Here is a 13,024-nt window from a genome sequence, read left to right as displayed (position 1 = left end):
GTATTGAACCTAAAGCACTGTTCGATACGGGTACATGTATTGTTGCACCCCTAAAAAATAAAATAACTAAATAAATAAATAAAATGTTAAGTTTCAACTTTATAAAAAGTTGRTAGAAATTTACATTTAAAAAGCATCATCAGATAAGCCACACCCATCCTGTCCATACTGCTCATTTACTGCCTTTTAACACGACATAACGGTTTTTCTGCATCTACAAGACTTTTAGAAGGGACTTCCTCTTATCACTATCCAACAGACAGGATACACCCATTGTAATACAAGTACACAAACGCACTCTAAAATCAGTACTGAAGATGAATACGGGTTTTCACGCACAAACAGATTTAAATGTACCATTTTTTGAAGTCTGGGTAATATTGAGGGTGATGCTTGTCACAGGCGTCCTTCAGTGTTTTATGGAAGTGAAGGCCATCTTCTTTATTAATGTACACCGGGGTCAGATCTGTTCCTCCACCAAACCACCACTGCTTGGTGCCTGGTAACACACACACACAAAGAGATCAGGAAGAAGGAAACAAGAGTTCATTCATTCACATTCTCAACAGTGTCGCTGACACCAAGACACAACCGCTGTCGTAAAGGACTGACACTCACCGTCCTCCTCTTCAAGCTCAAAGTACCGGTAGTTGAAGTGCACTGTGGGTATGTGGGGGTTCTTCGGGTGGATAACGGAGCTCACACCCATGGCACAAAACGGCAGCTTACCTGAAAGAAACAGAAAGCAAATTACAAAAAAATGTTGGACACAAATGAGAGAAGATCTGAGTGTATTTGCATCAAAGGAACTGATGAACGCAGAGTTTCACGGATTGTTTTGGTGAACAAAAAGTCAAAATTCACCATCTTTCCCTTTGAGGACTTTTCCTCTGCTCCTCATTTGCTTCGCAGCCTCCTCGGTCAGGTGCCCAAACACCACGGACACATTGACTCCTGCCTTTTCAAACACTTTTCCATCCTGCATCACACAACTGATTCCCCCACCACCTGAAACAATAGACAAAAAACAGAGTAATTTAATTCTTATATTTTTAGTAAAGTCATTTTAAAATAACATAATTAGTGTAATTCTAACCTTCMTTTCTGTCCCACCGGTCCACCTTGAATGTCCCACCATCCACCTCCTGCAGGGCTTTACAAAACTCGGCCTGAGTCTCCATGATCAGCATCTCCATCTTGGTGCTCATCTCCTCCTTCCTTTCCTGCAGCACACTGATGTCAGTCACTGGAGCAGACATGAAGCCCCGGCATCTCTCCACGATGTCCCCCTCCTCTTCTTTCGTCTTCTCGACGGCTCGGGGGACCATTGTTGCCATCTCTGCCCGCTGGAAGTGGTCAGCGTTGGCCAAAAACCCCGCTACCGCCGCCGCCGCTGTTACCACCGCGGCTCCGCCGAGCGCTAGGGCTCCCCTTCTGGTTCGTCCTGCAGCGGACCTGCCTGCGGTCCCATGGGACATGAACCGTACACCCGGACCCCTGGAAAACCATCTTGCTCCCGGAAACGGAGACGCTGACGTGTTGTGAGTGGCGAATGATAACCACCCAGAGTCTCCTGAATTAGCAAGATCCTTTAAATGTGAACTCAGCCGTCTTGAAGTCTGAGCAGTTTTCTTTACCGAAAAGAAGACAATTGACGCCATTCCGTAGGAGAAAGACTCGCTGGTTTATCGGTGCGTCCAGACAGTGACTGTTTTAAGTAGTAACTACTCACAACATTATCAGAAGTTTTGCCTACGTGCTATCAGTGGTGTTTCAAAACTGTCAACTAAAAGGGGCGGCTGCTTCTGACAGCGGTATTATGGGTAACGTAGTCCGTAGCTGTTCGCGGAAGCAACAACTGGCCACAATTTAGAACTTCAAAACCCAGAATGCATCGCGGGTAAACACTAATGATGCATTCATGGACCTTACATTTGCTCGTTTATTTTTTATTTTTTGTCTAACGGTGATGAATTCAAGTGTCATGCTTTTTTTTTCTACATGAATTTTTTTTTTTTGCCAAGTATCTTTACCATATTTTTATGTTGCTTCTATTATTGGCCATGTTTCTAAAATRAAAGAGGTACAAAATTTTAAGTTTTGTTTCAACCTACCCCTTTCAAAACAAACATAAAACAACCAAAAAACGTTTAGCTTACGTTTTTGGCCAATTAATGTAAGTTACATTACGTTTTGTGTTTGCTTTATGTTTGTTTTGAAACAAAAATAATAATATTTTCACTAGCTGCAACTCTACTCTGATGACCTAATTTTAATAATACTACCTAAGTCAGAAATAACCTACATTTTCTTTTAAGGGTCAAAGCTCAATGTTTTATTTCTCGTTTTTTGTGAATATTGACACGAAGACGAAATTTGACAATGTTAACATTTTCTGTCCTACATTTAAACATTCTCTTATTAAAATGTTAAAAGTAACATTTTTAGTTTGAAAAAAAAAAGTCACACAATATCGCAAAAATAAACAAAAGAATCAACCACATTGCATTTCTCTCATTTCCATTGTGTACATAGGGATTTCGTTGTGTATTTTAGCGTTTAGTTTTATTAGTTACTGATGAGCGCATGCGCAGCTGGTAAAAACGTGTTGTCGGTTACTATGACGACAGGCCTAATAAACCTTTTAGAGCTGACTTGGAGCAGATTATGTCCGCAGGCGCTGCTCCCCAGACTGACACACAGAATGTGGGCCATTTAGATATAATTACGAAACACTCCGACATTTGTTTATTTTAAATTTCGTATCGCGTCCAACTACACGGAAATAAATACTCAGGCAGCGGAAGCCTTGCTGGTGAGTTAATAACAATAACAAAAGCATTATTCAAACCGTTATATTGAAGTAAAACATGGTGTTGAATCTTGTTGTCCAGCACGCTGTTTGTTTCCACTTCAGTTATGTACGTGATAACATATTAGAAGCCAGTGTCTGTTCACTGTAACTGATATGAAAATAATTGAGTTACATAAGATACAGGCTGGACTAGAACAATTTAATAAAACCCCAAAACAAATATAATATATATTTTTTGTTTTTGTTGTTGTTTTTTCTTTAAAAAAATCAAAACAAACAAAAAAAAAGAACACAACCAAATGTGGTTTCAGAGGTCTGAATTTAATTTCTGATTTAAAACAATAACAAGTAAATACGGAGGTGCAGTACTGTTTGTAGCCAACAGATGGTGACAAATCACACATATTCTGTGTTCATAAAGTTGGAGTAGATTCAATTAGTTTCAACAAAATGCCTGACTTACTTTCAAAAAGGTTTTGATAAATTAGCACAACATTATCCTATTTCCCCCTATCATGTTCAGCAAGTTATGAAATTTATTTTTTCATTTTTGTGTTTTTATTGTTTTTTTTTTTTTTTTCAGGTAATGATGGAGGTTGCTTCCACAAAACCTCAGGAGGAGTATGAGGACGATTTTGAAAAGGATCTGGACTGGCTGATCAGTGAGGATGGTGGCAGCGAGGACCAGGTAAGCCTGGCTCTAGTGTACAATAAAACTGGACACACAAATTGCATAATCTCTAATTATCAGTTCATTGATCTCATTTCCTTTTCTTGCATGTTTTGAATCTAGTTCTCCTTACTGTAGACTGTGTACTGAATGTGTCACTAACCCTCAGAGTTCTGCACAAGTGTAACAGTTGATAGTGTTGAGTTACACAACCTGGCACATCCCGCTGCTCGCATGTGAAACCAATGCTGGTGACATACAGTGGCATAYCTTCACTGTACCRCCGCTGGATGCAATATTGATGAGCCAACAAACATATCTGTTATCACATCAGATCACTATAACCAGCTAAGTGATTGGTGATGGTTCACCGACATTAAAACCTAAGTAATGCATTATCTGCCCTCATCTACCACACAGGGTTCTGATGAAAGCGTAGAGGCAGAAATCGACAAGGAGTTGGAGAAAGATGAGAAAAAACAAGGAAGGAAAAGAAACCAGAAGAGAGGCCATAAAACAGACCATTTGGAGGAAGAAGAAGAAGAAGAGAGATGGCCCTCTCCAATGGAGCCATTAGAGTACGACTCGGACCGAGACAGCCCAAGTAAATCCCCTCCTGTAGTACCACCTCCTCTGGAGACGGGTGACCAAACAGACGAGGAAAAGAAGTACAAATTGGATAAGATCCGACAGGCTAACAGAGAGCTACAGCAGCAGGAAACTCCAGACTTGACAAGACAGAGGCGACTTCATTTTAAAGAGGCGCTGGTGGACCTGGCGGTGTCTCCACTCCAGCTGGAGACAGAAGCCAAAGATGACGTGGCAGAAGAAGAGAAGGGCACCAAAGACAGAGTGAAGGTCGCAGATGCAGACAGCGAGGTGTCAGGGAAGATGTCAGAGCTGAAACTTTCCCCTCGTGTGGAGGGCAAGAAACAAAAAAGACTCATCAGCGAGGAAGATCCAGAATCAAAAGACAACAAAGTGCTCGTGGAAAAGGACGGGAAGTTTGACCTCGTCAGCATGGCTGAGGTGGAGAGTCAGAGCGTCCTCCCTCCTATAGCGAGCAGCTTCAGCGACCGTTTGCGAACGTCGCCGCGTCTCCAGCAGCAGGCCGGAAAGATCCACAGCTCCTCTTCTTCTCATCAACTTCCCATCGGCTCGTCTTCCTTCCACCTGGGCGTCGATCACCTCCGAGCACCCAGACCCCCAGCACAGCYCAGGCTCAGACCCAGTTCAGCCAGCCACAGCCAGAGAGACAACCAGAGGAGGAACAGCAAGCGACGGGTGCAGTCTGCTACAGGAACCCCCTGCCAAGYCACCTACAGCCTCTCCCCGCAGCAGAAAGAGCTTCTGCAGAGGATCCAGGAGAGGAAGGAGAGGCTGGCTAAAGAGGTAAGTGATGCATTTAGTTTGTGTGATTACAAAATATATATATTATAAAAAAATATCCCCCTAAAAGTGATTCTAGGCATGGTGACGGATTACTTAGAGAATAACTGGTTTTCTTCTTATCTGCTGGTCAGGCAGAGCAGAGGAAACGTGAGGAAGAGGCGCTGAAGAGGCAGGAGAATGAGCAGGCGTTCAGATCCTGGCTGCTGAAGAAGAGAGGGCAGCTTCAGGAGGAGAGGAGGATCCTACAAGCCCAGGAGATAGAGAGAATGAGCTGTAAGGTAATTAAACACCATCACTTGTCACTACTCCCATAAATATAACCAGAGGGTGTTTACGTCCGCTTCCTTTCATGCAGGTGGTCTGACAAAAAGATGTTCGGCTATATTTTTTACGAGTGATAAAGCACACAGCCTCAGGGAAAATGAAAATAATCTATTGACCCCATCTACAAGAATTACAATACTTTAATAGTTATAAGGCTCTAAAGAAGATACAGACCTGATACATATATATAAATTTGTTTTGTACTCGCTCAGAGGGACTCCAATGACCCGGAGGAGGCCTTCAAGTCGTGGCTCCAGAGGAAGCGGGAGCAGCAGCAGAAGGAGAGGCAGCTGCTGGAGCTCAGGAAAGTGGAGGAGGATAGCTAYCTGCTGCACAGCCGCCAGGAGTGTGAACACGCCTTCAAACTGTGAGCTTCGTTCTTTTGTTTTTAGTTAAAATCACTTGTAATGAAACCTTAATCAGAAAATATTTGTTCAAACCTCAGTATAATAGAGTCTTTCTTGAAAATATTGTTAGAGTGAATAATGAGAGAGAATCTTATATCAGTGCTTTTGAGTTGGATTTTGGAGTTGCAGTAAGAGTGAGTGACCAAATAACCCTCACAATCTGTTTTATCATAGACAAATCTGGAAAGCAAATAGTTGGTAATATTTTTGTATTTGCAAGCCACCAGGCAAACCAGAACATGTCTCCAGTTTAATGAAGCTGGTGATACGAGGACCTCCTGTCACTGACTGATCTTCCTTTGCTCAGGTGGCTGAGGAGGAAGCGTGCGGAGAAGAGAGCGGAGCAGCAGGTGGCTCGAGAGCAGTCCCGTCGCTTTGTGCTGGAGGAGCGGCGCGCTCGGCGGATCAAGGACCTGATGTGTATGGCCAACGACAGCGAACCCTTCAGGTTCACAGAACAGCTGGCTTATCGTTTCTGAAGCGAGCAGGTCCAACTCTTCCTGTCGCTTCACAGGCCTCCCATCAAACCGAAATGACTTTTATCATTTTCATCAGCTGAAACTCAAGACCAGCTGTAAAATCTTAGTTCTGGTTTGTTTATCAGATTGGTTTGATTTCTTGTTCTGTACTGTAAACTCATATTTTGAAAGACTAAAACAAATAAAAAAATAAGAAGTGCACCACAGTGACATTTTCCCAGTGTAAATAAATCAAGATAAATGACCAAAACAACAGAAACTATATTTTAATCAATGTATTAGGTGACATTTTTATGAATAATATTTTGTGTGGTGTCAGCTGAACTTTATTTTACACGGAGCTCCTCACCCAGCAGCTTCAGTGTAAAAACTGAAGTGTTTGGCATTTATTATAATATACCTGAAACTTTATGTATGAATTTCTTTCACACTATCAGACTGGTTGGTTGTTATGGACCTAAAATGCTGACAAAATGATCACTATACTGCTATGAGAAAGGGACAGAATACATAGAGCAGAGGCAGATGAGCTTTGTAAAGAAACTGAGCTGCTTGGGGAGTTGTTATAAATGTACAGCAGAGYCACCCTTCACACACCAGGACATACCTCTCACTCATGGTGTCGATTTTTGGCCWATAACATAAACTTAAAGTTGAACAGCTTGATAAAACTGAACTAGAAAACTAACCAGAACAACTAATTTTTACTCTCCTAAACTTCTTTAACAGTCATAAACATGCAAAAACATCATTTCTGCATGATTTCTCAGCAAGGAATGCTGGGTAAATGCTGGTCTGTCTGACATGAGGTGGAAGAGGGCGGGGCTTTTCAGAAAACTGCTTTCAACACTGCATGGTGTCATATAACAACACCGTTAATTGTGGGCGGAGCTTATTTAACACTGTCCAGTGTYAAGAAAACACTGAGGAAATCAACACTGTGCTTACACCAACACTGGGTGTCAATTTACTCAGAAAGTGTTMAAATAACACTAGAGGGTGTTAAATCAACACCTAAAAGTTTAACACTGAAATTTTAACACTCCTGTTTTTGCTGTGACTACAGACATACAAATCTATATGGAATTATAGTACATGCACATACTTAATGCTTTAACATATTCTGTACATGCGGCATGCTACATGAGTAAATAATGTTGAATCCCATTAATGCTTTTTAGACTAACTTTATTTAGTGAATTTTTTTTTTCATTGACACAATTTTGTGATGTTTTAAATTATTCTTGTTTATCTGAAATTAATAAATACAGCACAGGAACTGCATTATAAAATTGATAAAGTTAGAACAACAAACTTTATTGACTCTATCATTTTAAGTGCTCAGAAGAAAATATATCTTTATGTTGCATGTCAGGAAACTACTAATTTAATAAATACCCGCTGCCTTCTGTCAAAGTAACTACATACAGTATATTAGAATTAACTTAATTTCATTTTTCAGTTGCGACACTTAAACGTGGAAATGAAACAAAGAAAAGCACCATTATCAATAGAAAGTTTGTTTTAATAGGCATGTACCCATAAATTTCTTTTGTGTTACAGCATTTCACAATTAAATACAAAAAGCTGACAATTTCTAGTTATTTTAAATTTGTGTAAAAAAAACCAAAATCACACTTTTACATTTGGATTTACAGTGCATAGTCATCATCATCAATACAAATACAAAGAAACAAAAGATGTACAAAATGTATTCCTTGAAACAGGAATGATTGGCATCTTTTATGAAAAATATAGATTTTTCATAATAAACGCAGACAGCAGCTGTCTAATATTAAACACATAAATTAAAACATAAACACACTCACCATGTCTTTAAATCACTAAATGAAGAATAGTTATTTTCTGCTCCAACATTACACACAACACAAAGACTCAAAAATAGCTAATATTGCTTTTTTTTAAGATTTATACTTTGGCACATAAAAGAGAACATTTTAGCAAATAGTGTATTTAGTGTATTACTTAAAAAAAAAAGGCAGACAGTGTACCGTCTACTTTGAAAATATTATTACTGGCACAGAAATGTAAAAAGCGGTAACATAATGTTAATAATAAATGTGACAGTGCTGCTGGTGACAGGATGTTTTTAAAAACTGTACAATGTTCTTGTATTATTTATTTAATCACATTTAAAAAAATACAAAGTGCAGAAACAAACACAAACAGTGAAACGTCGTCTTCACAGTTCATTAGGATCGCACAAAACACCACAACAAAGGCTGTCACCGAGGGAAAACACAAAAAGATGGAGGGGTAAACACAAGTTCTGAGAAAACTACAGACATMAAACTGGCAACACGAACTTATTAACCCTGCACTTCAATCAGTACAAAAATAGAAACGTTCTGATCCAAAGGTCATTTAATAAATAGTAAATTATTAAAAAAATAAAATAAAATTGATAGTTTCGTTGGAGAGGAGGGTTGGAGGTGATTTATGTTTCGACATCTTACAGCTCATCTTTGGGGTTGATGTTGATGCTTTGACCCCAAATAGATTGTGTGTCTAGAGCCTGGATCACCTCGTCTGCCTGTAGTCTTTCCTGAAAGACAAAAATAAAAAAAACAGTTGAAATCTGAACAAGAATTAAAGGAGACATATGCTTTTTCACATTTAAATCATTCAGTTGGGGTCTATATAAAGTGGAACTGCAACGCTTTGGTCTGAGTTCCTCCTTATTGTAACTCCACAAGCCCCTCTTTACAAAAATCTTTAGATAAGATTCAAAACTTGTATTTTACATCAAAAACACACACACACACACACACACACACACACACACACACACACACACACACACACACNCACACACACACACACACACACACACACACACACAGAGATGAGGTTAATTGAGTTACCAGTTCCCTGTAGAGCGGGTCCAAAGTGAACCACAGAGCCACAGCACACCTCTGCCCACTGGTGACGGCCTTCACGCCGTGGGGATTCTCCCCCCCTGATGAGAAACCCACCAGCCGGCCACACTTCGGTTTCACTGACGCCTGAACGAAAAAAAAAAAACACAACAAAAAAAGTAACTGAATGTTAAGACTTCACTCGAATCCAGTTCCTGACTGTAGTTCATGTCTGTCAAACTCAAGGCCCGTGGGCCAAATCTGGCCCTCGTCAACATTTTATCAGACCCCAAAGGTAGTACTTTAAATGTGCAATAGTTTTATGGTTTCTCCATTTGTCACATTCTTCCCACGACAGCTGGCCGACACCGAAGCCAAGAAAATGAATTTCGGAATTTTTCAGCAATCTTTGAGCAATTAATTATCTCTTTCTGTTTTCTTTTCTTGAATTTTTAGCGAGCGTTTAAATTTGACTACTCAAGAGTAATTATCTCACCGTGACGGTTTTAGCATCCATTTCTGTGAATATGAACTCCCCTCCATCAAAGTCTCCGTTTAGGTACAACAGTGCGCTGAAAAAAGTACAAATGAAAACAGATCCATCAGCACAGCGGACTACAAGAAGACGAGTGGAGGAGCTCAGCATCACCACACCTGTAGTCTCTGTAGGTGTAAGCTGGAGGCTCCTTCCAACACTCGTGGGCGTCGGGGTCCAGCAGACAGTTGTCAGCATGGATGGGATGGCTCAGGTCATTCCTGTGATCCTGCTGGCCTGAGACAAAAGAACAAACATGATTTCATCAATACTTAGAGAGATTGATGGTGAAAAATATTTGCCACACTTATTTTTGTTTGTGTTTTTTCTTTTCTTTTTTAAAGGCAATCGTTCCTGAGAAAGCCTAAAAACCTGTGGAAATTCTTTTTTTTAAATTATTTTAAATGCTCTCGTAAACTCTAGTGTTCCTTAGAGAAAAAGTCAACCTTTATAAATTCTATTATTTATGTTTTCTGATTCCATATTTATCGTATAAAATAAAGGGTTTATTTCAGTTATGAGGTGGTCAATTTTTCCTCTAAGCAACACTTACTGTCACAAAGTTAAAGGACCTTCTGAGGGTTAAATAAATATATAAAACTATTAAAATATGCAAAAAAAAATCCATAAGAGTATAACAAGGGTTAGTTGAGAAACTAACAAATTCTCAAGTTTTGAGACATTGGATACAATTTAATTATTGATTACCTGCGAATACTCACAAATAATTACACAATAATGTATTCATAAGCTCAGTCTAAATGTAACAYACTAACTTCAATAATACCACTTGAAATGAATGTTAAACAGTTTTTGTCCTGCGAGTTTCCAACCTGAGATGGCGGTCCGACACACCAGGTGTGTGTAGGAGAAGTGCAGAGTCGAGTTCAACATGAAATAAGACTCGACGATTCGTCTCACTCGCTCGCTGSTGTCGTAGAAGAGGCGAGCGCTCTGCATCGGTACTCTGCCCTCGAAGCCGTACTGCAGCGATTAAAAAAAAAGGTTGTCTGACGTCATCATCGTCCCAGCGATTTAACGCTTTCTGTGCTTTTGCAACAAGTTTGTTGCCTTTTTGAAAGTGATTTGGACAAGTCAAAACCTTGTTTGACAGTCAGAGTACCTGCAGAGTCTTGAGCACTGTGGCTCCTTCAAACTTCTCATTGGGAGTGTGTGGAGACGTCCTCCCTCTGTAACCGTCTCCTGCCATAGTGACAGCCTGAAAGAAAAAAAAAGACACACACATTTTACAATGAACTAATTGTGTGAATGCTTCATAGCATTCACACAATTGAGATMATTTTTTCTTCCATATGTTTTTTGGCATCTAACTCGTTCCACAATCTTTGTTCTATTTCAACAATTCATACATCAAAACGTTCAGCTCAATTATGACAATCCTGCTATGACTTTTGGTATTTCAGCAGTTTTTACTTTTTCAGCTATTTCACATTTTTTAGCCACTTTTTTTGCCATTGAAAATGAATGGAGCYGTTTTCAACATCCTTAAAATCCTTTAAAATGTTTCTAAATCTTTACAGATCCTTACACCTTTTGGTCTGGTACTGCTCTTTTTAACTTCCCGTCTTAATTTTTTGCTACGTTTTTGCTAATTTTAGGTATTTTCTGCAATTTCAGCTAAAATTCAGCTTCTTTCTGCTATTCTTCTGTTTTTTCCATCTTTTTGTGCCTTTTTCTGCTAATTTGTGCTAACTCTGCTCCTTATAGAGCATTCTGCTATTTTCATCTATTTGCTGCAACTTCAGATAATTTTTAGCTGTTATTAGCTAAAGTTAGCTTTTTTAAACTAAATACACAGTTTTTGTTGCTAATATAACTTTTTTCTGCTAAGTTCTGCAACCTCAAGCTCATTATGCTTCATTATGCTAATTAAAGAATTTCCAGCTACTTTTGAACAATTTWACTTAAAAATTTGGCTGTTTTAGTTACTAAAAATTGACACTTTTTTGTACATTTATGCTTTTTTTTGTGCCAATTTTACATTTTTTTCCACTGTTTGGGTGCTAATTACAACTTGTGGCTGCTACATTAACTTATTTTATGTTAATTTTAGCTTCTTTTAGCTATTCTTTTGCATTTTTCTACTTTTTTCAGCTCTATTTCAGCAGTGTTCAGCTTACGTTTTCATGAAGAAGCATTCACATTAGCGTTTTCGCAGGAAATGCAATCTCTCTAGTTAAGTCTTTATTTCATCTGAACTGTGTCATGTACTCACATGTGCCAGGTTTCTGAGCTCAGAACACTCCTCCTCAGCTATAACATGATCCAAGAGGACCCGCTGGCTCCCGTTCAGGGCCAAAGAGTTCTGCACCAGCTGCACACTGTCAAATAACAGGGGGCCACCTACACACATGTATCAGTAAAATTATTATTATTTTTTTGTCAACTGTTTAACACCTATTCAGTTCATCTTTAGTAGCAACAAGGGTTACCTTCTCTGAGCTGCTGTAGAACAACAGCAGAGATGTTTTTTTTCTCTGAGATGGGAACATACTCCATCCAACCATCAGTGCCGGATGGAATCCTGAGACAGATAAAAACACAAATCAAGATTTTAAACATCAGTCGGGCATTAAAATTGTAAAAAAAAAACATGTTGCTAATTTGAAAAGTTGTTTGTGGCGTTTCTTTTAGTTTTGTTTTGGTCCCTCCCAGTTACTGTGGAAAAACATGATGAAAGTCACTCTTATAAGGGCTGTAGTTGTTTTAGTAATCTTGTTTTCTATCTATGATTCTGGTGATTAATCAAGAAATTGGACAAAAAAAAAAGATCAGGTCTTGCAGTAACGACTTAAGCTTATTAATTTAATATTGTGAACTTGCTGATGACCCTGCTCCAATCAGAGAAAAATTTATATTTGATTTATACAGTTTAAGCTCTGTAAGCTTTATGTGTGTGAGGTTTGAAGGTGCATTAATTAAAAGCACTCTGTCATTGATTCATTTTTCAACCGTCACAGAAAAATTTAAGTGCCGTAAATTCAATTTTACAGATTGTAAAACTGAACGTGAACTTTTATGTTAGAAGCTGAGTAAGTAAAATAGGTCAAAGTTTGAGGTTTACTCACTGAGTTCTGTAGAGTTCACTTGTTTGTAAACTTGCCTTGAGGATTTTTGGTAATCGAGGTACTTGAATTACTCAAAGAATTGTTTCAGCTCCACACACTTATCTCTTTTTCTGCTAACAATGCTTCTTGATGCAGTTTTCTGTGTTCCATGTAGGTGATTCACGATGTTCATATTAGAAAACACAGCTTCTCTCACCACACATAACTTTAAACAAACAGCATGCTATCTCAAATCATCTTACCTGTTTGAATCATTCCTTCCACCTGTGTTNGTGCTACACAGCACGGGGACACCTGTTACCATGTTAGCCTCCTTTGAGTCAGCAGGAGAACTGATACTGACCCGAGACGTGTGGACTGGTTCGCCAAAAACTAAATCAAAACTCTGACATCATGTCTCTTAAAACAAAGTAAAACAGCCATTTGACACTCCC

The 13,024-nt window shown here is 39.1% G+C and overlaps 3 protein-coding genes across 3 annotated transcripts in view; 1 reads left to right on the top strand and 2 right to left on the bottom strand.

The window, feature by feature from the left end:
- cpox (coproporphyrinogen oxidase) overlaps positions 1-1,769 on the bottom strand; it is a 6,234-nt gene extending 4,465 nt beyond the window's left edge. The window contains exons 1-4 of the mRNA XM_014000373.1: positions 1,097-1,769; positions 865-1,008; positions 619-729; positions 358-499 (exon numbers count right to left, since the gene is read on the bottom strand). Coding sequence (XP_013855827.1) covers positions 358-499; positions 619-729; positions 865-1,008; positions 1,097-1,661 — 962 coding nt within the window. The 5' untranslated portion in view covers positions 1,662-1,769. The remainder of the gene's footprint in view (positions 1-357; positions 500-618; positions 730-864; positions 1,009-1,096) is intronic.
- Positions 1,770-2,670: 901 nt separating this feature from the next.
- ccdc181 (coiled-coil domain containing 181) lies at positions 2,671-6,294 on the top strand. The gene is made up of 6 exons (XM_014000366.1): positions 2,671-2,815; positions 3,399-3,503; positions 3,906-4,877; positions 5,009-5,155; positions 5,414-5,568; positions 5,916-6,294. The coding sequence occupies exons 2-6, from the start codon at positions 3,402-3,404 to the stop codon at positions 6,085-6,087; spliced, it is 1,548 nt and encodes a 515-aa protein (XP_013855820.1). The 5' UTR covers positions 2,671-2,815; positions 3,399-3,401; the 3' UTR covers positions 6,088-6,294.
- A 1,916-nt stretch (positions 6,295-8,210) lies between these two features.
- p3h2 (prolyl 3-hydroxylase 2) overlaps positions 8,211-13,024 on the bottom strand; it is a 61,789-nt gene continuing 56,975 nt past the window's right edge. The window contains exons 8-15 of the mRNA XM_014034693.1: positions 11,955-12,126; positions 11,738-11,865; positions 10,625-10,720; positions 10,335-10,485; positions 9,621-9,738; positions 9,463-9,538; positions 8,973-9,113; positions 8,211-8,653 (exon numbers count right to left, since the gene is read on the bottom strand). Coding sequence (XP_013890147.1) covers positions 8,561-8,653; positions 8,973-9,113; positions 9,463-9,538; positions 9,621-9,738; positions 10,335-10,485; positions 10,625-10,720; positions 11,738-11,865; positions 11,955-12,126 — 975 coding nt within the window. The 3' untranslated portion in view covers positions 8,211-8,560. The remainder of the gene's footprint in view (positions 8,654-8,972; positions 9,114-9,462; positions 9,539-9,620; positions 9,739-10,334; positions 10,486-10,624; positions 10,721-11,737; positions 11,866-11,954; positions 12,127-13,024) is intronic.

Source organism: Austrofundulus limnaeus, unplaced genomic scaffold, assembly GCF_001266775.1.
Source record: "Austrofundulus limnaeus strain Quisiro unplaced genomic scaffold, Austrofundulus_limnaeus-1.0 Scaffold8, whole genome shotgun sequence".
Classification (NCBI taxonomy): domain Eukaryota; kingdom Metazoa; phylum Chordata; class Actinopteri; order Cyprinodontiformes; family Rivulidae; genus Austrofundulus; species Austrofundulus limnaeus.
The sequence above is the reverse complement of the archived record's forward strand: the minus strand, read 5'-3'. Positions and strand labels throughout refer to the sequence as shown.